At 52.1% G+C, this 21,310-nt stretch overlaps 3 protein-coding genes across 13 annotated transcripts in view; all 3 read right to left on the bottom strand.

Moving 5' to 3' along the window:
• Positions 1–227: 227 nt before the first annotated feature.
• On the bottom strand, positions 228–14,139 carry PIGO (phosphatidylinositol glycan anchor biosynthesis class O). Of its 2 annotated transcripts, XM_015848321.2 has the most exons (11): positions 14,029–14,139; positions 13,170–13,663; positions 11,743–11,886; positions 10,683–10,806; positions 9,574–9,733; positions 9,101–9,274; positions 6,017–7,589; positions 5,346–5,549; positions 4,839–5,041; positions 4,041–4,111; positions 228–3,477 (listed from the first exon to the last, which is right to left on the bottom strand). In XM_015848321.2, the coding sequence occupies exons 2-11, from the start codon at positions 13,660–13,662 to the stop codon at positions 3,357–3,359; spliced, it is 3,267 nt and encodes a 1,088-aa protein (XP_015703807.2). In that variant the 5' UTR covers position 13,663; positions 14,029–14,139; the 3' UTR covers positions 228–3,356. The 2 variants fall into 2 exon arrangements, with proteins under 2 accessions (XP_015703807.2, XP_015703808.2); XM_015848322.2 differs by lacking the exons at positions 228–3,477; positions 4,041–4,111 and having other exon boundaries at positions 4,885–5,045.
• Positions 14,140–14,797: 658 nt separating this feature from the next.
• Positions 14,798–19,297, bottom strand: STOML2 (stomatin like 2). The gene is made up of 10 exons (XM_015848331.2): positions 19,203–19,297; positions 18,818–18,970; positions 18,387–18,486; positions 18,176–18,234; positions 17,986–18,087; positions 17,286–17,420; positions 16,526–16,670; positions 16,140–16,219; positions 15,790–15,918; positions 14,798–15,118 (listed from the first exon to the last, which is right to left on the bottom strand). Exons 1-10 carry the CDS (start codon positions 19,245–19,247, stop codon positions 14,987–14,989), a joined length of 1,080 nt encoding a protein of 359 aa, XP_015703817.1. The 5' UTR covers positions 19,248–19,297; the 3' UTR covers positions 14,798–14,986.
• Positions 19,298–19,373: 76 nt separating this feature from the next.
• The window catches only part of FAM214B (family with sequence similarity 214 member B), a 28,855-nt gene continuing 26,918 nt past the window's right edge, over positions 19,374–21,310 (bottom strand). For all 10 annotated transcript variants that reach the window (XM_032441408.1, XM_015848327.2, XM_015848329.2 and 7 more), the window contains 2 exons: positions 20,607–20,812; positions 19,374–20,269 (listed from right to left, as the gene is read on the bottom strand). In XM_032441408.1, the coding sequence (XP_032297299.1) occupies positions 20,116–20,269; positions 20,607–20,812 (360 nt within the window). In that variant the 3' untranslated portion in view covers positions 19,374–20,115. The remainder of the gene's footprint in view (positions 20,270–20,606; positions 20,813–21,310) is intronic.

The following is a 21,310-nucleotide window of genomic DNA, read 5'->3' on the forward strand; positions in this document are numbered from 1 at the left end:
TACGGCCTGTACCGCCAAGAGAGCAGATGATGTGCAGGAGTGATGGCTGCTTTAACCCTGCCTCCCCCCCAACGATATCCCACACAAATTACTCAGGACCTGGTGACAGTCTGAATGGGACAGTGCACAGCAGAGCATTCCCCCCAGCACACCAGGTCTCCTCTCAGATCACTGTGCACCCTCCACCACACGCTTTTTGGGGTTTGAAATGAGCAAACACAGCCACGTTTGTTCCACCACCAGCAGCACGTCGTGATTCCAAGGTCGTCAAGCTTTGAACAAATGTGAACTCTTATCCCCAAAACACTCAGAAGAACAGCAGCCAAATGATGAGCTCAAAGGCCATTAGGGAAGGCCAGTAAAGACTAAACATGTGAATGAAAGAAAATAAGAGCAGCTCCAGCCCTTGGAAAACTTATCTTGACTCTAAATTCTTTGGTGTAGTAGCCAGTCTCCCTTGGCAGAGCAGTCAGTATAAGGCCAGTCCTCTGTCCTTGGCATCACTGCAGTGGCAACTGTGTACTTGCAATCTCATTACTGCAAGTAATAAATCCAGGTGAAGAGACTCGAAGCTACATCCTTGTACCTCGGTAAGAGGAGTCAGGGAATGAGGTTGCAGTAATTCTGGAGAGCAGACTGAGGCATAAGTAGGCATAATGATTTGTTGGAAGCTCTCAAGGGAGCTTCAGCTTTTGACCCAGGCTCAAATCTACTCTGCAATGGGGACTGCCACTGTCCAGTCATTCTCTGGTGAGACGTGAGTTTTTACAGAGCTGCAGCTCTGTTCTCTCTGCTTTGCCCCAGCCTCCCAGGCCACAGGCCTCTGGTTCCAGCAGGTCCACAAAGCCACCACAACCTTGGAGGTAAGGGGCTGAGGGAAGGAATCTGTGCATAAACAACAGACATGGGAAGGTTTGGCAGCATGATGGCAGCTGCTAAAAGAGGAACTAGTCCAAGAGGTGAGAGAGAACAAAGCCCAGGGGCCTGGATGGCAGCAGCGGGGGTCTTGCAGGCCAGTATCACAGCATTAGTGACCTTAAGGACTTCTGCCAACACAAACACATTCAGGCAGCAATAAAACCCTGACTGGGTTATACAGTTACAACAAGACATATGGGAGCTCCAGACTTGGAGGTTAGTAACACATTATCTAATGTCACGTTAAATGAAAATTCACTGGTTAATTGCTACTTCCATCCCTTTCCTTCTTTCCAAACAAAAGCACTCTCATCCCTCAGCATTACCCTGCAATACCTGAAAACCCTTTGGCCACTAAGGAGTCACAGTATATAGTCAATAACCTACCTAAAGGATGATGAAACTGTTTAAGCCTATCTAATTGTGGGCTGCATTGTTTCTGTGCAGCTCCCAGCCACATACTATTGCCCCTTTCCTTGCACCAGCACTGCTGTGCATGCAACCAAGTTGCAGTGAGCCAGTTAAGACAGTTCTGTCAGCTACAAAAGAGTCCCTGGTTTTGTCAGGTGAAATTAAGCAGGTCAGGACCACAGAGGTGAAGAAATACGAAGCTCAGACAGAAGAGCAGAAGCAGCAGGATAGAAGCTGGCCAAGCAATGAAAGTTCAAAATTAGAGCAGTGTAAGCCTCCCTGGAATTGCCTCCTGAGATCTGAGCAAGCACTACCACCCAGGTTGGGCAAAACACAAAACTAAACTTGTCCTCCAAGGATGTTTTCCACAGCTACTGGGCACACGGAACATGACAGTAAGAACTCAAACAATCACTGAGATGGCTAGACACTTCCCCAGAGCCTTCCAAGACAGAGATGAGGAAGAAACTGAAGTTACACAGGCAGACTCTCTCAGACTGAGCGAGGAACTCAAGCAGAAGCAGTTAGGATGCATGAGTCAAAAAAACTAAGCAGAGACCAGAACAAAAATTGAAGGAAGAATCTCAGGCAAGCAGTCCTCAGCTCTTTCCAGAGGGGAAAGAGATGAAAAGTTTCATAGCACCAAATAATGCCACACAGTGGTTCAGGGCAGTAAGGAATCCCAGCTCCCATCAACAGTGCAGGGGGAGTTCAGCTGGAATGCAGCCAGGCACCATGGTCACCATCTTCCACTTCTGCCCATACAGATATACATCTGACAGCACACAGTCAAAAGCAGATTCGAGATAGCTCACTTGAAGCACAAAGCCTCATGCACAAAAGCAAGATCACTGGGTGATAAGCACCCAGTACTGGATCACAGATGCCATCCTCCACAATGCCTAGGATGCCATCAAGGTGACAGAAACTTCCCCAGCACATACATGGATTCCAGTGCATTAGGCCACCATGCAGGAGTTGTCACCTGCTCACAAATCTCCAGCAGCTGTTCTCAGCTCTCACCAAGATCAGTCCTGCAGTCAGCCTCACAAGACCCTCCTTTCTTCCTAACAAGATCCAATACAGGGGTGAGTCAAATGGTCTGTCACTACATCCTGCTAGCAAATAACTGTTCCTAATCAACTACCAACCATCCTGCAGCATATGCTCAGGAGGAGACCAAGAGCCCCAGCTGCTACAGCCCTGACTATATGGACAGTGCAGGCCAAGGTCATGAGTGAAGTTTTCCAGTCATGGACACCATTTACCCTGCTATAAATCTTCCCAAAAAACTATGCCTGCTTCAGGCTGTCCAAGACAGCCCAGTCAGCTCTACTCAGCCCCTAGTACTGTTTAGGAACATCAGAAAAACAGGAGTGAGTATAGGGCAGGAGAGGCCTCATTAAGAGCAATGAACTAGGCTGACAGGAAGGCAGGTGCAACCAAGACCCCAGAAACCATCTGCCAGCATAGCTGTGTGCACTCTGATTCCAGCATGAAAACGGAGCATGCAGAGAGAAGTGGTGGCTGTAGGACCCAGCAAGAGGGCAGAGTTATAGTAGCCTTTTCTCTCTGTCCCTCCTTAGCAGGCCCCTTCAAGTAAGTCAATGTCTCTGCACAGGCAAGATGATGCTCTCCAGGCACATTGCAGACCACTGCAGCCTACTAGCAGCACAGTTGGGGCAGTTTTTGGGAATGCACTAGCAAGACATCCTGCTGTTGGTTCTGCGGAGAAGCACCTCAGGACTCTTCTTGCTTCTTGGCTTCCTCCTGCTGCTAACAAATGCACAAGAGTTCCAACCTCAACCACTGAGAAGCATGCTCCCTGCAGAGCATCACAATGAACAGGGAACAGCCGGCACTGGTTCTTTTGCACAACATTGAGGCAGGGAGCGAGGGATAATCCCAAACTGCTGTCGGCAGGCACTCGTTGCTGGTGGCTGTTGAACCCCTCCTGGCACTAAGGAATCAGGGAGATGACCACAGCCTTGGCCGACGAGCAAGTCAGGTTCCCCACATCTTCGGTGCTACCTGAGCTGGAGCTGGCTGAACCAGGTGCTAACGGCACAGTCCACACGCATCACCAGGGAGATCCCCAGCAGGAGGCAGATGCTGCTCACCATGAAGCCCAGAGACTCAAAGAGGAACCTGGAGGCACAACAGATGCAATAAGGTATCATGCTACCCACAACCCCAGCAGATAATTTTCCCTGACAGTGAGGGACTGGTAGTACCACCAGTCATAAAACGTGGATTGCATTTATTCCTTAGAAGTGGATGCTGCTTGCGATCCAGAAGCCAACCATGCCTTTAGTTCCTTGCTGGTTTCAAGGCCATTCAGGAAGACATTAAAGTGGGATTTGGGAACTCCCAGAGGTCAAGGACATCCCACATGCCTACTACCCCAAAGGTTTGCATCTCATTTGTAGGCTGATAACACTACCTTTGCCTCTCTGCCCTGAATATTCTTTAACTTACAGGTGGGCTCTGGGCATCCTTGAAAATCAAGGAGAAAGGACTCTGCTCCAGTCTGAGTCCAGCTTCTGAACCTGAAGCAGGAATTAGTCAAGGCCAATTCTACAGCCTCTACTAGTGAAAAGTTATCGAAGATCAATCACATGGTCACTTCCAATATTACTAGCTAAGAACTATAGCCAAGACTTCAGCAGCATGAGCCAACACCCAGCATCAAACTAACTCCTGCAACTTACTTTGGGGCAAAGACCTTCCAGACCATGAGGTGCCTCCTGAGGATCACAGCTGCACACACACAGGCCAGAAGCTGTTGGTGAGACCAGGAAAATAAAGTTACAAGTGACACACTGCAGAGTCCTTCTGGGCAACAGGTCCATACCTGAAAGCGATACTAAATTGTGCAGACCTGAGAGGCCAGTACATTAGAAATAAGCATCCCAAAGAGGATTCTCTCTCATCATCGCATCAGGAAAGAAAAACAACCTGTGCTGCATACAGGCCCTTCAAGGTAAGGGCAGCACACAGGAGGGCTCCCATTACAGCTAAGCTTACCTAATCTTTCAGAGAGAAGGGCAGTCACGCATGGCCTCCTGCTCGTCTCACACTGTTTCTAGTCTGATTGTATAGGAAAATTGAAAAGCTAAACCTCAGAAAGCTGTTTACTTTCATGGGATTAAGTTTCTGACATTTAGCTCCCAGCACAGACAAAAACCAAAAGTGATCTGTGACCAGGACTGGGATAAATAAACAAATGGGATTACAAACTTGCAGTTTCCAAACAGATGCTCCAAGGCAGATGGAAACAAAAAGCAACCTAATTTGTACTGCTGCTTCCATGCTGTTGCCCTTCTCAAAGCAAATGGTAAATTGCACAGATTAAGAAGAGGATCTTTGCATCTGCTTTTTCACCTGTACCTCAACATTTCTTCCCTGGCCTGTCTCTGACCCAACTGAGCCCCATCTCATGTCAAAGAGCCCCATGGCTCTCACAGCACAGTTTTATTCCCAGACAGCCATCCCACCTCAGACCATACCTGTGCCCCAAGGACAAAGAGGTACTTCAGCCCCAGCTGCAGCAGAGCAGTGGAGAACTTCTCTGGGGATTCCCGCAGCCTCATCTCCATCATGTGTTCATCCACCGTCTGCAGCTCCTCCTGAGGTTCCCTCTTGGATTTCTTCTTCTGTGAGCTGGGCATCTCACACACAAAGGGCCAAAGCAGGAGCAGAGGGCAGCCAACTACCTCGAGGACAAAGGCACATGAAGTTACCAGGAGCCCAGGAGATGAGGAGCAGTCTAGGCTCTGCCGTCATGCCCTGGACGTGGCAGGAATCATATACTCCAGCTCCAGCTTGCTGGTCAGGCACAACTGCATGGAGGCTGCAAGCCACGGGCAGCTCTGCAGCCCCAGAAGGGGACAGTGAGGATGCTGCTGTTCAGTTGGTGCTGGAGCCTTCATCACCTCGTGCTCAGCCTGCAGGTGTCCAGACAAGGCAAAGCCATGTCTGCTCAGGCTCAACGGCCCAGGAAGAAATTGATTTACCTGCAAAGAGGATATGGGAGGCAAACGTGTTGGCGCCCACCAGGACAGCAGGAAGGAGGTTTGTGCTGTGGTCAAGGTGAAAGCCCACAAAGGCTGCGTTCCAGTGGATGGCCGGGAAGATGGGCTGATGGCCCGTGGAATAGAAGAATTGGGAAGCAGCAAGGAGCCATGAGATGACTGCAAACCAGGGCACTGAAAAAGGCTCTGAGAGAGAAAAAGAGAGAGAGAGAGAGAAAGATCAGCATCAAGGAACAAGATAGTCCAAAGAAACCTACAGGGTTTTCTTTCATGTTCCCCTCCCACTCACTCTTCTGTGACAGAAACTAGTCAAGATGCCAGTACATGGCCAGGTGCTCCCTCTGCTGCCCACCCTGCTGCGGGACTCTGTCAGCAACAGAGGGCTTAGCAGCTGCTCCCACTTCTGGAAAGAAGCATTGGGGTAGGACTCCCTTCTCCTCCCACACTCCCTCCACACTGCATGCATCTCTTCTATTAGAGAATTTAAGCAGCTTTAAATAAGCTACAAGGATCCTGCAAGGAGGATCTGTGTACTGCCATTCCCCAGGAGCAAAGACTGGACTCTGCCTCTCCCACTGAAAACAGGATGAGGCTGCAGTCTTGTAATGCTCAGGTTGCACATCCAAAAGATGTTCCACTGAACCCTGACTCACCAGTGTCTCCTGCGAGGCTTCTGGCACGTGTGTGGATGTGCAGCAGCACAAAGGCCTCCAAGAAGAGGAGTAGGAAGGCAAGACTGAGACGCTCAGTGTGCAGGAGCATCAAGAGGAAGCCCATGAGGGTGAGCGCTATGACCAGGGCTGCTGAGTACACACTCCCTAGCCCATAGGCTGCAACTGTGGCCCTGCAGCTGCGCCGTTCCAGGCGACTCTTCTCAGACTCCTGCATCCTCTTGTAGATCTGAGGGATGACCTGGAGCAAGTCAACTTTGGAGCTTGGAATCCCCTGGTAGGGAGTGACAATGGATCCTGCAGACTCCCGTGAATCCTTTGCAAACACTGTCATGGGATGGCACAGCAGGAGCAGCAACCCAATAAACACTAACCCGTACACAGCCCATGGAAAGGCAATGACTGCCACCTGTACCAGCTCCTGCAGCTTGCCCAGAGAGTCCTCAGCACTGGATGCAACAGCCCAGTAGCAGGCAATGCAAAGGACCACCAGTGGGAAACCCCAACGTACAAAGAGTACGAGGGGGTCTGAGCTGTTCAGATTGCCGTAGTGTCGCAGCCAGCTCCGCACTGCATACACCAGCCCAGCCAGCAAGGCCACGCATAAGAGGTAGAAGAGGTTCTTGGCCCGTGTGTTTCTTAGGCTGGCAAGAGGTGGAAGGAAAACGGAGGGCCGGCACTGAGGGATTTCTTCACGGCACTGGTGGAAAAAGCCAGAGAGTCGCACGCAAAGCAGAAGCACAGCCACAAGGCACAGCAGGTGCCAGCTCTCTTTTCGGTAAGAGGAAAAGCCAAGAGGCTGCTGTTTGGAACCTTCCGGTACAGTCAGGCGACCATCCCAGTGGAGCTTTCCTATCAGCAGCATCACCAGTGAGGCCAACAGGAATGGGGTAACTTGGGCCTCAGCTATCACAAAGCTATCAGAGAACATTGCTCCGCAGCGAAAAAGGAGAATGCCCATGGGGAATGCCAGCCCCAGCCACACTCGCAGCCTCTGCCTCAGACCAGCGCTGGCTAAGGGTGGCTGGGTGCCCAGCAAACGGGCTCGCTTGGGATGCCAGCCCCACCAGTGCCAAAAAAAGCCCAGCAGAGATGCTGCAGCTGCCCAAGACAGCAGCAGGAGGAGATCCAGCTCCTCCTGTGTGAGCACACAGGCTAGCCCACACAGAACAGCTGTAGCCAGCCCCCAAAGAAGGGGGTACAGGAGGCAGCTGCGATAGAAAGAGTCAGACATTGTGGCCAGCTCTGAGGCCACATAGCAGAGCAAGCAGGAAGCAGCAACGAGGGAGCAGCCCCCCACCATACGCAGAGGATGAAAGCGGGCCCAGGACTGGGTGCACACAGCCCGTGCCTGCCGCAGGTAGAGCTGGAAGCGGCTGATGAGGCTTCTGAGCTTGGACTCCAATTCCGGAGACACCAGCATGGCCCTCTGCACCTGGGCCAAGAGCTGAATGTGTTCCTCTACAGCGCTGGAGAAGAGCTCCTGCAGGTGCTGGAGCTGCTCTGCTGGCAGGTCCTGAGCAACCAGTGAGTAGGAGTGCAGGAAGCGGTCCACCTGCAACAGGAGAGAGGACAGAATCAGAAAGCAGTGTTGGGAAGGGGACTCACTGCCACCTTCCTCACATAACCCTTCTGGAGTGTAAGCAGTCTCAGAAAACTCAATCCCTCTGCCAAAGCAATATCCCTCTGAAGTAATATATCTGTCCTGACAACTGTGCTGACACCTTTCAGCCACCCAGTTCTCCACCTGTTAGCACTACACATCATTACAAGTTCATACATAGAGTCTTTGGTAACCACAAGGTAAACGTCCCCCAGAATGTCAAGTCATCACCAGCTATTACTCCGAACCACTGCCAACTTTCATCTTGTGTTGTTACTTTTTTTTCCATGACAACAGGCATCAAATTTATCAGCTTGCAGTGGATCAAATCAAACTGTTCACTCTTTTTGACAGACACATTAAGCCACCGTACTAAGGAGAATTCCTTCTGCCTTTTCCTTTAAGTCCACAGTAACAGAGCCAGCTATGACCCCAAAGTTGCCACAGAAGTCTTAAGAGAGCATTAACCAGTCAGGGCACCTGTAAGAACATTCAGCTGCTCAACAGTGCAGATCAGCTCAATTCCGGAAATACATGGATATCACTGATATGCAGTAATGGTGCCCAATCTACATGGCTGTTTCCAGGCATCTGGGTCAAAATAAGGTCCTGCTTTGGTATGCCTTCTTCCTTGAGAACCACAGGACTACATCAGAGCCCTGACTGTGGGCTCGGGGAATAACATCAGGCTAGCAATGTGCTTCTAGCAATGCAGGATCCCTCACAGGCAGCCAGGCTTTTAGGTGAGACACACACCTTGTAACACGTGAAAAATCTTTTCTGTTCCAATTTATTCTGTTATTACAAGGTGTTTCTTTTATTCACTACTTCATTCACTACCACTTTCCTCCTGCCACTGCTCTAGGACAGTATTATAGCTAACACTGTTTCTCCTCCAAAACTGAAGAAACATCAAAACACCTGCATGTACTTCTCAATCCCTATTAAGGAAACTTACCCCTAGTCACCTTCAGCCTCGAGGAAACAACCTTCCCATCAGCTTCTCCAAGTAAACAAACCCACTTCTAACCACCTGGGACCTTATCATGAAGCAAATAACACCTTCCAGGTCAGTGTTTTTCTACAGTGCAGCGCTCATTACCAGGTACTAAACAGGTGTCTCCCATTAATGTTTGGAATATGATTGTCTTTTACCAAACAAACACTGCAAGCAGGTAACTCACAAAGTTCTCTATGAAGATGACAACATATCACTGTCTCACCTATACCAAGCAGAAGAGCCTAAGAAAACTTTCCTTCTCTCCTCCAGTTTAGCAGTGAGGCCTGCCATAGACATAGTACAGTGCTACCTTCCAGCTTCCAAACAACTGCCAAACTACCCAGCTGAAAGCAGCTCCCAAGAAGCCAAATGCAGTGAATTCCCAATATGTCCAAGAGCTAAGATCACACAACTAACCCCTGGCACTACCACAGCACTGCCAGCCAGTCTTTCCCTGCCGTACCTGTTTGGCATTGATGTGATAAACCAAGAGCTGCTGCAAGGCTTCAGACACAGCATCACCATCCCCGGAGAACAGCTCAGCCATCACTTCCCCTATGTTACTGTAGGGAATGGGCACACCCAGCAGCAGGGCCATAGTGGGTACCAGGTTCACCTGGGGAATGGCCTCAGGCTCCTGGAGAGACAAAGGAGGAATAAGACATTTGGAAAGGACACAGCAATGTAGACTTTCATTCAGGAGAAAGGATGATGGTGAGGCATCCCTGTTGAGAGGTGATACTGGGAAAGACAATAGTTAAAACACGGGAAACTCAATCCTGCCCAAGGCAAATGATAGAAGATACCTGCAGGTCCCTGGATCTCTCCCTCCCAATCTAAACAATTTTGATTGAGCTGTTATGCTTCGCACCCCACAATGCAGTTTTTGCCCAAGATGCCACCTCAGGCAGTAGCAACTAAAGATCTGCTTCTTACCTCAGGAGGGTCGGTGCCGAACAGAGGTGTTTTACTATACACAAACAGTGCTGCACTCACTTCCCTCTGGCTATCACCACCATGGTCTCCAGTCTCTGTCATGCCATGGTCTCCAGCCACCAGAAGGAGAGTGTCATTCCCCAAGTGATCCACCAAGGACCTGTCACCACATATAAGGAAAGTCATCAACCCCCGGGAGCACAGGTGGGAGAGGATATGTCCCTTCCAAGCCTGATTATGTGGGAGAGGTGAAGCTCACCAAAGGACCTGAGCAAAACTAGGTGCTGACAGAGAGCTGTATCAACTGAACCAGAGACTGGGACAATGGATGCTTTAAAAATGAACTAAAAAGTCAGAGCGCTGAAATGAGGTAGACTGATGTTGTCTAAATCTCCTGTGAGTGTTCCTCAAGGCCGCATGGGATCTCTAAAAATAATGACATTCAGAAGGAATATTCCCAATTTCAGGCTAATCCCATGAGGGTCTTACCTATTGCATCACGCTGTGTGAGCAAACTCCTAAGGATAAAAAGATGTGGGATTTGTCCCTGAAGGATGCAAAAAGTACAGCACAATGCATATGCACTCTCACATACAGAAAGGCGTGTTACTCAGTCCTTGTAACAGCAAAAATGAAATCAATCCTAAGTCAACAGCCATAGCATTTCAGCTTCAGGCACAGCTGTGTAAGCAGAATTTCTGGATTCCATTCTGCACTCTGACACAAACACACAACTTGCAGGCCTGTGCAGTAAATTCAGCACTCCCTAGCCAAGGTTCTCCAAATGTTTCTCAAACATTAGCTAAGTCTCAGTGTGACAACCTCTAATTTAAGATGAAGAAAGTGAGGCGCCACCAACTGATGGTTTGGTTGAGAACTAAGATCTGAAAAGGCCTCAGCTCTGAAACCAAACCCTGTTCTTTGTCATTCCCTTGTGAACATATGCCTACACAGACAAGACTGTCCAATAGCTGGGCTCCCAGCTGCTACTGGTCACATCCATTCTCCGTGGTAACAGGTTTTCTGTATCCATAAATCCCCTTGTAAGACCCCCTAATTTGGCCGAAAGCAGGAACCAATTGGCAACCCACTACCACTGCAATCATCACCTGAGCATCTCATTCATCTGGGTGAGCTTCTTGGCCATTTCAGGATGGTCAGGTCCATGTTTGTGCCCACAGTGGTCCACACCAAGGAAGTGAGCAATCAGCAAGTCCCACTCACCACTGTTCACTGCAAAACAAGGAAACTCTTACCACACAGTAGCCTAGGATTAAGAACACGCTCTACTCCTGGATCCCTCTGCCAGAGCTGTACAGCTGCTTCTGGAAACTGCTGCTTCTTCCCCTCTTGCAAAACCAAGGGGATACTCAGGAAAAGGAAAATCCAGAAATCCAGTTCTTCCCTGAAGGTATTTCAGGTTAGACTCATCCATGTGCCTCTCCACATCCCATGTGGAACATGGGCCTGGCATATAAATACTGTCCCCTGCCAGGGACATATCCCTCCCTTCTACTCCAGGGTCTCAGCACATGGAAATCAATACATTTGCAGATAAATGACAAATTGAATGGCAAACTACAAGGAAATACCCATCATTAGGGCAATTTCCTCATCTTCACCTTAAAAGACCACCGCAACTTTGATTTATCTAGATTTATATGCAGATAAAGCGAAGAACATTTTCCCTAACCTAAGTCTCAATAGGGAGTCTGAAATCACATAAAATTCACAAATCAACCCCACACTTCAACTTCTCCCTGAGACTGGGAGCAGCAATTTGCTCTCACCTTCCACTGGGTGGCAGGACTACTGGATTTGTCCTAAAGCACCGCCAGGAAGCCACGCAGCAAAACAGAGGAAAGAGCTGCTCCTCCTGGCTGTATATTTCTAGGACAGACATAGAACTCAAAATTGCAGCCCAGTCCTACCAATCAGCCCTACCTCCCAAATGGAGAAACAGTATTTAGAGAAACAGTTCATGGGTCCTCAAAGCTGGCTTATCTGTGGAAATCCAGCTAGATGACTGTAATCCCCGGGCAGCAGACACGAATGGGTGTGACTACACAGTGCTATCACACCAAAATTCTTCAGTTCTACCCCAGTCTTGTAGTAGGAACCCTGTATAACAAAAGGGGTGGATCAGCCTTATAGGGAAGAACTACTTACCAGTAGGATAAAGATACTGCAAGATCCCATTGTCCACAGTGTGAAGATCCTTCACATTGAAAGAAGGGAAAAAATAAGAGCGGAAAAACTTCTTTGGGAAGAGTCCATCCCAAGTATCATCACCCATGAAGACCACTCTTCTTCCTGAGGCAGAAAAAAATGATGAGAGTAGGAAGCCCACCCAAGTCACATCATTAAACACACTAGTGTCAAGTCTGGGAAGATCCAGCTCATGTGCTGGAGCACTGTCTCCTTCAAAACCCATAATAAGAGACTGAGACTTTTTAATCACCATCTGGTTGGAAGTGAGCTTGAATAAAGGGAGAGTTCTGCCCCCTTTGTAGCCCTCTAAGTGCTCCCAGCTCCAAATGCACCAGCACAACCGCATTACTTATCATTAACCTCTGCCACGTCACCTTAGTAGAAAGATGCACAAACTAAACAGGCCAAAAAGTAGATGGTTGTTCATTTGCATTACTGTATTACCGAGCAGATAGAGCACTGCCAAGGGCTGCACAATCCAACTGTAAGACACAACACAATAGATGGCTACTGACAGCAGATATCAGAAGCTGAATCCTGGGCTCCAACTTGAAACATAACTGTGGTGGGCTTTTATATGCAGAAAAGGCAAGAGCATACATGCTTACCATTGCCCACACTTTGCTTGTCCTTGCCACGTCTGCAACCAGCCATGCTGTTGTGTTTTCTGAGCCTTTCCAGATTGGCAGCAGAAACCACCTCCCCTAATGCTGTGGCACAAGGTCTGCGAGTGCTTTTGCACTTTGATGACTAACTGCATTTGCCTGCCTTCCTCACACAGGGAAGCTGGCAACCCATTGTCGCATCCCATGCAAAAGCATGATTGTCATTTGTAGCACTCTGAGCCCCGGAAGAAAATCATTCCAGGTAATGCAGGACAGCACTGAACCATTCTCTCTCTGCTCCATCATCCCATCCTAACAAGAAACTCTTTACTACCTCACTAATCACATCTAGGCAACACCGAACTATACAGAAAATGTGGTAACAGATGCAGGCAGGTGAGGTTCCCATACCACACCTGGCTCAAGCTCCGCCCTCATCGGGTGTCTCACCTGACTGCCAACAGACTTACAGTGTCCTTGGCGTGTCAGAGCCGCTCCTGGCAATAACCTTGTGGCAGCCACCACTAGCACAGCCACCTTCACATGTTTCTCACCATCTCTGAATAAACCCTAAGCCAGGTCCCACCTGCTTCTCACTCCCAGCACCAGACAAAGCCCACCTGCATAACAGCTTCAGCCAAGTCTGGGGTAGGGTGAAAGAATTAGCTGACAGCCAGGAGGTGTGCTAATCAGTTCCCTTAACAGGGAGAGAAGAATAAAGGTCCCACATGAGCACAAGTGCCTTCTACATGCCCTCCCCTGGCTGGATGTCACACGTACCATTCTGCACCAGCTGTGCCAGCAGGTTGTCCTCCTGGATCGCATAGGTAGCAAAGTTATTGCCTACATCAATGAAAGTGGGCAGTGACCCGGTGGTGAGGCCCTTGATGCGCTGCATGGTGGCGGTGGGGGGATCAGCTAGGAAGCGGTAGAGGCGGGCATGGTGGGGCTGAGAAGTCTCCAGGTGGTGCAGAAAACTCAGCTTATTCTCATAGGGCAGTGGGTTGACCTTGGCTGGGTTAAACAAGGCAAATTCAAAACGAAGGGCATCGATGATAACGAGCACGATCTTGGGAAAGCGCTGGGGCAGCCAACAGGAGCCTGGCGGGAGGTTCTGCTTGTCCCAGGGTGGTGGTGCGAGTGGGTCTGAGCAGGAACTGCTGTTGGCAAGCTCAATACGGGTGAGCAGGAAGCCACTCATGAAGAGCCCAATACCAGAGAAGAAGAGCAAGCAGACCCAGGCCAGGAAAAGCAGCACCGGCCACCGCTGCATCCTGCGGGGAAAGACAAACGAGCTCAGTCCCAAGGCTCCACCTGAGCCAGCGTCCATCCCCGGCCATTGCTCTGCAGCCCTTCCCAACGCCTCCCGCCCCCAGCTCTTGTAGCCACTACCTGTGACTCCCCCACTGCCCTTACACTGCCCTGCCGACCCCGCTCTGCGCCTCCACCTCCCTCAGAGCTCCCCCATCCCTCGCCCCCATCAGCCCCACAGCCCCCCTCCCACGTCCACCATACCCTACCTCACACACCGTCCCTGACACTGTCCCGCCGCCACCACCTCCCCCGACCCGCTCCAGCTCCTTCCAGTCCCCTCGTTCCCCCGGACCCTCCCGGCCTCCCCCCGCCCCTGTCCACTCACCTGCGGCCGCCACGGCCCGGCCCGAGCCGCCCCGGAAGCACCGGCGGCCCGAGAGCGGCGACGTGCGGCGCGACGGATGTGACAGCGCCCCCTGCCGGCGGGTCCTCCGAGCGCCTTTCAAGGGACTCCAGCGCGTCCCCATCGTCCAAAGCTGGATCCATTAAGTTAATTATTAATTAAGGACGGGAACTATTAGGAAGTTCCATAAGGGGGGCTGTGGAGGTCGTGAGGGGCGACTGAGAGCTCTGGGTGTGCTGGGCCCAGGGCAGAGGAGCTGAGGGGAGGCTGATGGCGGCTGCAGCTCCTCACAGGAGCGGAGGGCAGCGCTGAGCTCTGCTCTAACAGCGATCACGGCCACGAGCTGCCGGAGCTGAAGGGGTGTTGGACACAACTACCACTCCCCTACATCCCCACTCTGCCCCTGCACCTGATGGAGGGGGTTCAGCATTCACCCTCTGTACAGGCAGCTGCTCCGATCCCCCTCAGCTGGTACCTGCCAAACTCCGGAGCTGCTCCCCTCACTCCCTACATACTGACACCAGCACCAGTTTCCAGCACGTTCCTCTACCCACCCCCCCAGTGGCACCAGCAACAGCTCGAGCTGCTGCATGCAACCACCAGCACAAGGCTCCGTGTCATTCCAGAACCAGAACAGCCCGTGGGCACAGGCTCTTCTTGCGGATTGTCACAGGCACGGAGCCTCTCAGGACAGTCATCACTTCATGCTGCAACCCTCCATGTCAGGACACAGCTCTGAGCACCACAAGGATGTGCTGTAGCGATGGTACTATTTATTACGTGATCAGATTCAGATACAAAATAAGGGCCAAGGGAAGAAGAATGTCTAGCTGAGGAAGGTGGTGGAACAGGGCTCCCCACAGGCTCGCAGGCCCTGGACAAGTATCCCCTTTCTGGTGGGTGCTGCCCCATCAGTGTGTCCAGTGTCTGTTCTGCCCCACTAGCTGGAGGCTGCCTGCTCTGCCTTAAGCATCTCTGTGCTGAGGGGCTGGGGGTCCTCATGGGCTAGAGGTAGCTCATCCCGAGTCTTCACAGCTTGTGTCTTGGTCAGCGTGGTGTAGATGCCCAATGCCTGCAGGAAATGAGAGAGCCATCAGGGAGGAGATGAGATGCACTGGATGGATACAGGAACAGAAATGGTCATTTGTCCCTAGAGAGGGCCCTGTGGGACAGCAAGAATACCTGCAACAAGGCTGTGACAGGAGAGGACAGGGTGTGCATAGGGCTGGGACAGAGCAGGCCCCACAAGGTAGATAGGGCCACAGCAGCTTCTGAAAGGGCTCTGCTCAAAGCCCTGATGTTGTCAGGTCACATCACCATTTTAAGACAGCTGCATGGGGAACTACTGCTAGCACACAGCAATGCCCTCAGGAACCAAGCCAAATCCCTGCTCTACACTCAGCTGCATGCCAGCAGAGCAATGGTCGAGACTTACATATCGAGAAGACAGAAGTCAGCACTTACCTTGTATTTTTACCAGCTTGTTCTGCCCTCTCTTCTACAGCAGCAAACCATCACAGGCCTGTTTTGCAGCTAGGGACAGCTACACCAGAGACCGCCTGGTTTCCACAGGATGCTGCAAAGCAGCTGCTCCAACCCACACCTTCTATCCCAGACCCACACACTGGGCCCATTTCCTCATCTCCACACCTCTCACTCAGCACAAACACCCATCCACCACGGTAAACCTGGTTGTCACTTTCACTAGCCCCCAACAAACAGGATCCCATTGCTGACACTGACCTGTGCTACCATGTGGGTGACATCACCAGTGTTGGTTGGCAGCAGGACTGTGTTGGAATCTTTGGCAAGCTTGGAGAAGGCGCTCACATACTGCTCAGCCACAGAGAGAGAGGCTGCTGCACTGCCGTGCTGGAGAGAGACAGATCAGGCCCATCAGGAAAGATGCCAAGTCATGTATGACCAAGAGCTCAGCCCAGCCTGTTCTGTGTGCAGCTCATCGCAGAAATTTTCACTGCTGCTCAGGATGCCAGTAGACATCACATAGAAAGCCATGTGCCACCCCAGCTTCAGTTTCACCTCCCTCAATGCTAGCACCAAAGCTCTGGCTTCCCCCAGTAGCCATGGCTTACCTGCTGTGCCAGAGCAGCTGCCAGGAGCTGAATGGCCTCAGCCTTGGCCTTAGCTCTGACCAACATGGCATTGGCTTCTCCTGCAATGAAGCACAGCAGAATGCGCATCAGAACTGAGACAAAGTGCTTGCAATAATTACAGCAAGACAATTTCATTCATGCAAAGCTTCCTTTTCGATAACAATACCTCAGTGCTGTTCTACAACAACCCTCCTCCTACCCCTGTGGAGGGGTCTCAAAGGCCCTAGCAGAGAGGAATGAGCAGCTGAAGAAGCCTGGCCCACAGCGATGCAGTCTGCTCTCAAGGAGTATCACCCCTCAGCCCAGAGCAAAACAGATCCCCCCAGGCCCTAGTGATCAAGACACATTCCAACCCAAGGCATTACCAGCAGCTTTGTTGATTTGTTCAGCTTTCTCAGCTTCTGATGCCAAGATCTGGGCCTGCTTCTGCCCCTCAGCCACATTGATAGCAGATTCACGCGTCCCCTCTGATTCCAGCACTGTTGCCCGCTTCCGTCGCTCTGCCTCCACCTGCAAACACAGGTGCTGAGGTTTAACCTGGCAGGCACCTCCACACCAAACCACCATTCACTCACTGCTCAGCTCCCAGTGGGACAGGGGAGAGAACCAGAGAAAAAGAAAGAAGTGAGAATTATTTTTAAAGATAAAAACTACTTAGAAAGACAGTGAAGGGAGAGAGAAGTAACAGTAATGATAATTACACACACACACACATACAGTTGTACCAAACAAGTGAATCACAAAGCAATTGCTCACCTCCCATTGACTGACACCCAGGCAGTCCCCCAGCTCCCTCCCCAGAGTTTTTTATTCTAGCTTTTTCACCTGATGTCATATGGTATCAAACATCCCTTTGGCCAGTTTAGGTCAGCTATCCCAGTACTGCCTTCTCCCAGCTCTTCCCACTGGGAAGAACAGTATGAGAAGCTGACCATTATACACCCTTGGTTCTGTAGAGCGTTGCTGAGCAACTAAACCACTGGTGTGTTATCAACATTGCTTTTCTCTTCTAGACCCAAATTACAGCACCATGCCAGGCCCTACAGAGGAAATGAACTCTGCCTTACATGAAAGCAAAGGGGAGGCTTATGTTTCATTCTACACTGCTCATCCAGAGAGCCAAACCTGCATCTGCATAGATTCCTTCACACGTGGGGGCACGTGGATGTCCTTAATCTCATAGCGTAGGCACCGGATACCCCAGCAGTCTGAGGCTTGGTTGATAGCATCCACTATGTTGGCATTGAGGGACTCACGTTCCTGGAAGGCACAAATGAAACAGCAGAGAGAAAAATGAAGAGAATATGAAGACAAGAGATCAGAAGGGACACAGACACCTTCCCTGTGGGCCAACATTACATAGAAAAGCCCAGCTCCAGGAGTTTAAGGTAAGGCCAAATGCTGCCCGTATCTCTTGAGGTGACTAAAACCAAAATTGCTGATACAAGCCATCAGTGCACAACTGGACAGAAAGGCCTCTCCCATGAATGCAAACACTTCCTGACTCCACCCCCCAAAAAAATAAGTAGCATGGGAGCTTCAGCCTGCTTGAACACAGTCAGCAGGACATAGCACTGGGCTTCAGCAAAACGTTCTTGACTCAAGAGAAATAGAGCTACACCATCCAGGTCAGGGCACAAGCCAAAAATAACTACAGCAAGACATCACCAAGGAACCATGAGCAGGCTGAGTGAAACAGAAGCCAGAAGCCCTCTAAGCAAAAGGCATTTTGGTGTTAAATGTATCAGCCTGGTGGCACAGACCCCGCAGGGTTTTGAGAAGCTGTCAGATACTGGCAGCTCCAGTATCCACCTCCATAGCTCACCCTGAAAACTCTATCAAGGGAAAGTTTGCCGAGTTCAGATCTCATGGTGGTCTGGGCCAATTGGGTCACAGCATATTCAGGATCCTCCACCCCATAGCTGGCCTGGAGAATAGAAGCAAAAGATACACAGGTTGTGGGCTGCCTCATGCCTTTGGGTTCAAGCTGAGCCTCAGCACAGCAGGGATGGTACCTTGTAGGGATCCATGACACGCAGATAGAGCACTCCATCAATCTGCAGGGTGACATTATCTACCAGGAGAGAAATAAGGGAGAAATAAACAGGATAATTAACACCAGAACAAGGCAGAGTGCAGCAGCCTGTGACATTCCTGCTCATCCCACACTGCTCCTCGCTCAGCCCAGATGCAAGAAAAGGGACAGGAGACAGGAGCCCTTCTTACCCAGGGTGACGGCTGACTGCTCTGGGACATTGATGACGATTTCCTTGAGGCTCTGCACGTAGCGTATCCGATCCAGCAGAGGGATGAGGAAATTCAAGCCCTGCGACAAGGGTGGGGTTGGACAGCTGAGCCCTGAAGCCAGGCAGGGGTTTTCCCAGCCAGAATAGAGGGATGTACAAACGAACCCCAAACACGATGTGCTCCCATCGCTTCTGATAAGTTCACTTCACACGCGAGGGAGCTTATATTACCAACTACCGTTAACACCCCACCACAGGAAACCAGCCTACAGTCTACGGGCAGCTACAAGGATCGTACAACAAGCACGGGCACTCGGACCAGCCCCTCAACCCGCGCACAACACAACACACGTGCTCGCAACCGCTCCAGGAACCTGCGGGATCCAGAAAGGGAGAAAAGCGGCTCCTTACAGGCTCGAGGATACGGTGGAACTTGCCCATCCTCTCCACCACCCAGGCCTCTTGCTGCGGCACGAAGAGCACGCCGATATTGACTGGAAGGCCGGAGTTCAGCCGCTGCGGGGCCGGGGCCAGCCACGACGGGCGCTTCAGCACCGGAACGCGCTGCAGGAAGGGAAGGGCACGGGATGGGGCAGGGAACGGGGCACGGAACGGGGCCGGCACAGCGCTCATCCCCCGCCGGGCTGCCGGCCTCCACCCGCCCCGCGCGGCGGGAGGACCGGGCTAAGACCCAGCGCTGCGCCGCAGAGCTGCGGCCCCCGCCCCGCTCCCGTCGGACCCCGACCCGCCGTGTGTCGCTCCGTCCCTGTCCCTGTCCCTGTCCCTGTCCCCGTACCCGCAGCAGCCCGGGCCCTGCCCGCCGCGCCGCCTGCGCCAGCATCGTGCCGCTCCCCGCCCGGAACGCTCCGCACGCCGCCCGCCCCTTCCGGAGCAGCGCCCTTCTCCTCCTCCCGGCCCGGCCGCCTCGCCCCGTGGTTCCGCGGTGCCCGAGGTGTGAGGCCCGGGCTGGGTTCGCAAACGTTTATTAAATAGAAATCAACACAGAAGTACCACTACGGCGCTCCGAGAGGGGACTCAGCACGGCGTGAAGCCCACGGACCTGGGGTGCTGCAGGGGGAGGCCAAGGGGTGCTGCGGGGAGGGCAGGGGCCGCCCCTCACCTGGCCGTGAGCCCCCAGGGCTGCGATTGAGGACAGCCGGGCCTGGTGGTTCTACCCGGCCCCGTGCTCCCGAGCCATTCCGGCCGTGGCTGGAGCCCTGGGTGACGCACAGCGATGTTTCGGCCACACCGAGTTGTTGCCCACTGAGTCTCGGCCAACCCTCCAGGCTCGTCCTTCACCCCCGCCCTCATCCCCATCACCCTGCCAGGAACCATATCTCCAACACCTCCGCACCCCTATGACAATAAATACTAATAAATACAAACTTCCCAACTTGCTGCTCCCAACCCAGGGCCAGGCGCAGGTTGGGAGAAGCCCACCCCCCTCAGTTCCAGCCACACCTCCCAGCTCATAAAAGTCCTGGGCACAGCCCTTGGGGTGCTCCCCAGTCCCTGCCCCTCCTCATAAATCCCCTTTGGTGATGCCAGCTCTGCCCCAGGGCACAGCTGTGACAACAGTGCTGCTCAGGAGGAGGGGTGCAAGGGGTTGGGGACACTGCAAGGCGGCTGCGCTTGGTCTCTCCTTTACTCAATGATCCCCAAAGCACTGGGCTGGGTGCTGCTCGGTGGCCCTGAGCGAGGAAGAAGGGTCAGGGCCAGGGTGAATAGCGAGGGTTCCTTGGCATCTCTGTGAAGGATTTCAGTTCATATGGGATCCCCGAGTCGACCTCGATTGACTTGCGTGAGAAAAGCAGCCGGATGTTGTCATGAAGGTAGATCTTCCCAGACTTGGAGCTGTGAAATCTGAGAGGAGAAGGATGAAGGAACTTTAGGTGTGCATGCAAGGGCCAGGACAGCCTCACTGGTAGCAGGGGACACAACTGCCTCCCCTCCTGTAGCCCCCGCTCATGGTGGCCACATTCTGGTTGCCTTTGGAGGGAAAGGACGCACTGCCTGTGGGCAGAACAGCAGCTTCTACCTCCTTGCAGCCCCTTCAGGGCAAACAGAGGCTGGTCCTGACTCCCCTGCACAGCTACTGGGTCAGGCTGCCGTGCCCCTAAACAGCCAGGTCTATAGATTTGGAGAAGGAAACATAGGGAAAGGGGGTCTGGCAGGTCCCCATCCCACCCAGTATCCCTACCTCAGGTGCATCAGGTAGCAGAGGACCCTGCGGGGTGGGCCATTGCCTGGTGTCTCGCTGCAGGCCACAGTGGCCCCCTTCTCTTTCCCTACAGGCACCAGGAAGATGCGGTGGCGTAGGAAGGTCATGTGGTTGGCAGGCATGTCCTGGAAGTCATAGGTCACCAAGAACATCTTCACCACAGTCTTGTTGGGGTTAAATAAGGTCTGAGGGTAGAGGATAGGTGGTTAGGGGTCAGACAAGGAATAGCCCATAGGTAAGGCTGGGACATCTGGGGGTAACAACAGAGGACACAAGGGACCAGAAGAGTCCTCAGGGGGTCTTGCATGAGGCTCAGCTCATGCCCAGCCTATAAAGTCCAGCAAATATTGCTCAGAGACACAACCAACAGAGGTAAGTCCTCTCCACCCACCTCCATCCTTGTGCTCCCATCCCATCCTTACTGCACATATACATTCTCCTTCCAAGGACCCCACCAGCCTCGACCTTCCCCAAATCTGTCCCGCTGTCTCACTCCCAGCCCCCCGGGGAGCCCCATGCTTCCTCAACTGCACTTTATGGGGGCGTGCAAACTCTCAATAACAACAGAGAAACTGTGGATGCCCCATTCTTGGAAGTGTTCAAGGCCTGGCTGGATGAGGCCTCGGGCAGCCTGTTCTGGTGGTATATGTCCCTGCCAAGACATCCTATGACTCTGTGACAAT

Source organism: Coturnix japonica, chromosome Z (genome assembly GCF_001577835.2).
Source record: "Coturnix japonica isolate 7356 chromosome Z, Coturnix japonica 2.1, whole genome shotgun sequence".
In the NCBI taxonomy this organism is placed as follows: domain Eukaryota; kingdom Metazoa; phylum Chordata; class Aves; order Galliformes; family Phasianidae; genus Coturnix; species Coturnix japonica.

Excerpts from the sequence above, each read along its gene's own strand:
- PIGO (XM_015848321.2), bottom strand. The coding sequence starts at position 13,662 with ATGCAGCGGTGGCCGGTGCTGCTTTTCCTGGCCTGGGTCTGCTTGCTC. Across the intron at positions 9,734-10,682 it reads CAGATGAATGAGATGCTCAG|GTCCTTGGTGGATCACTTGG; the intron begins GTGATGATTGCA and ends ATGTGGTGACAG. Across the intron at positions 9,275-9,573 it reads TCGGCACCGACCCTCCTGAG|GAGCCTGAGGCCATTCCCCA; the intron begins GTAAGAAGCAGA and ends TTGTCTCTCCAG.
- STOML2 (XM_015848331.2), bottom strand. The coding sequence starts at position 19,247 with ATGCTGGCGCAGGCGGCGCGGCGGGCAGGGCCCGGGCTGCTGCGG. Across the intron at positions 18,487-18,817 it reads TCCACCGTATCCTCGAGCCT|GGCTTGAATTTCCTCATCCC; the intron begins GTAAGGAGCCGC and ends CCCTTGTCGCAG. Across the intron at positions 15,119-15,789 it reads TCACCCACATGGTAGCACAG|GCATTGGGCATCTACACCAC; the intron begins GTCAGTGTCAGC and ends CATTTCCTGCAG.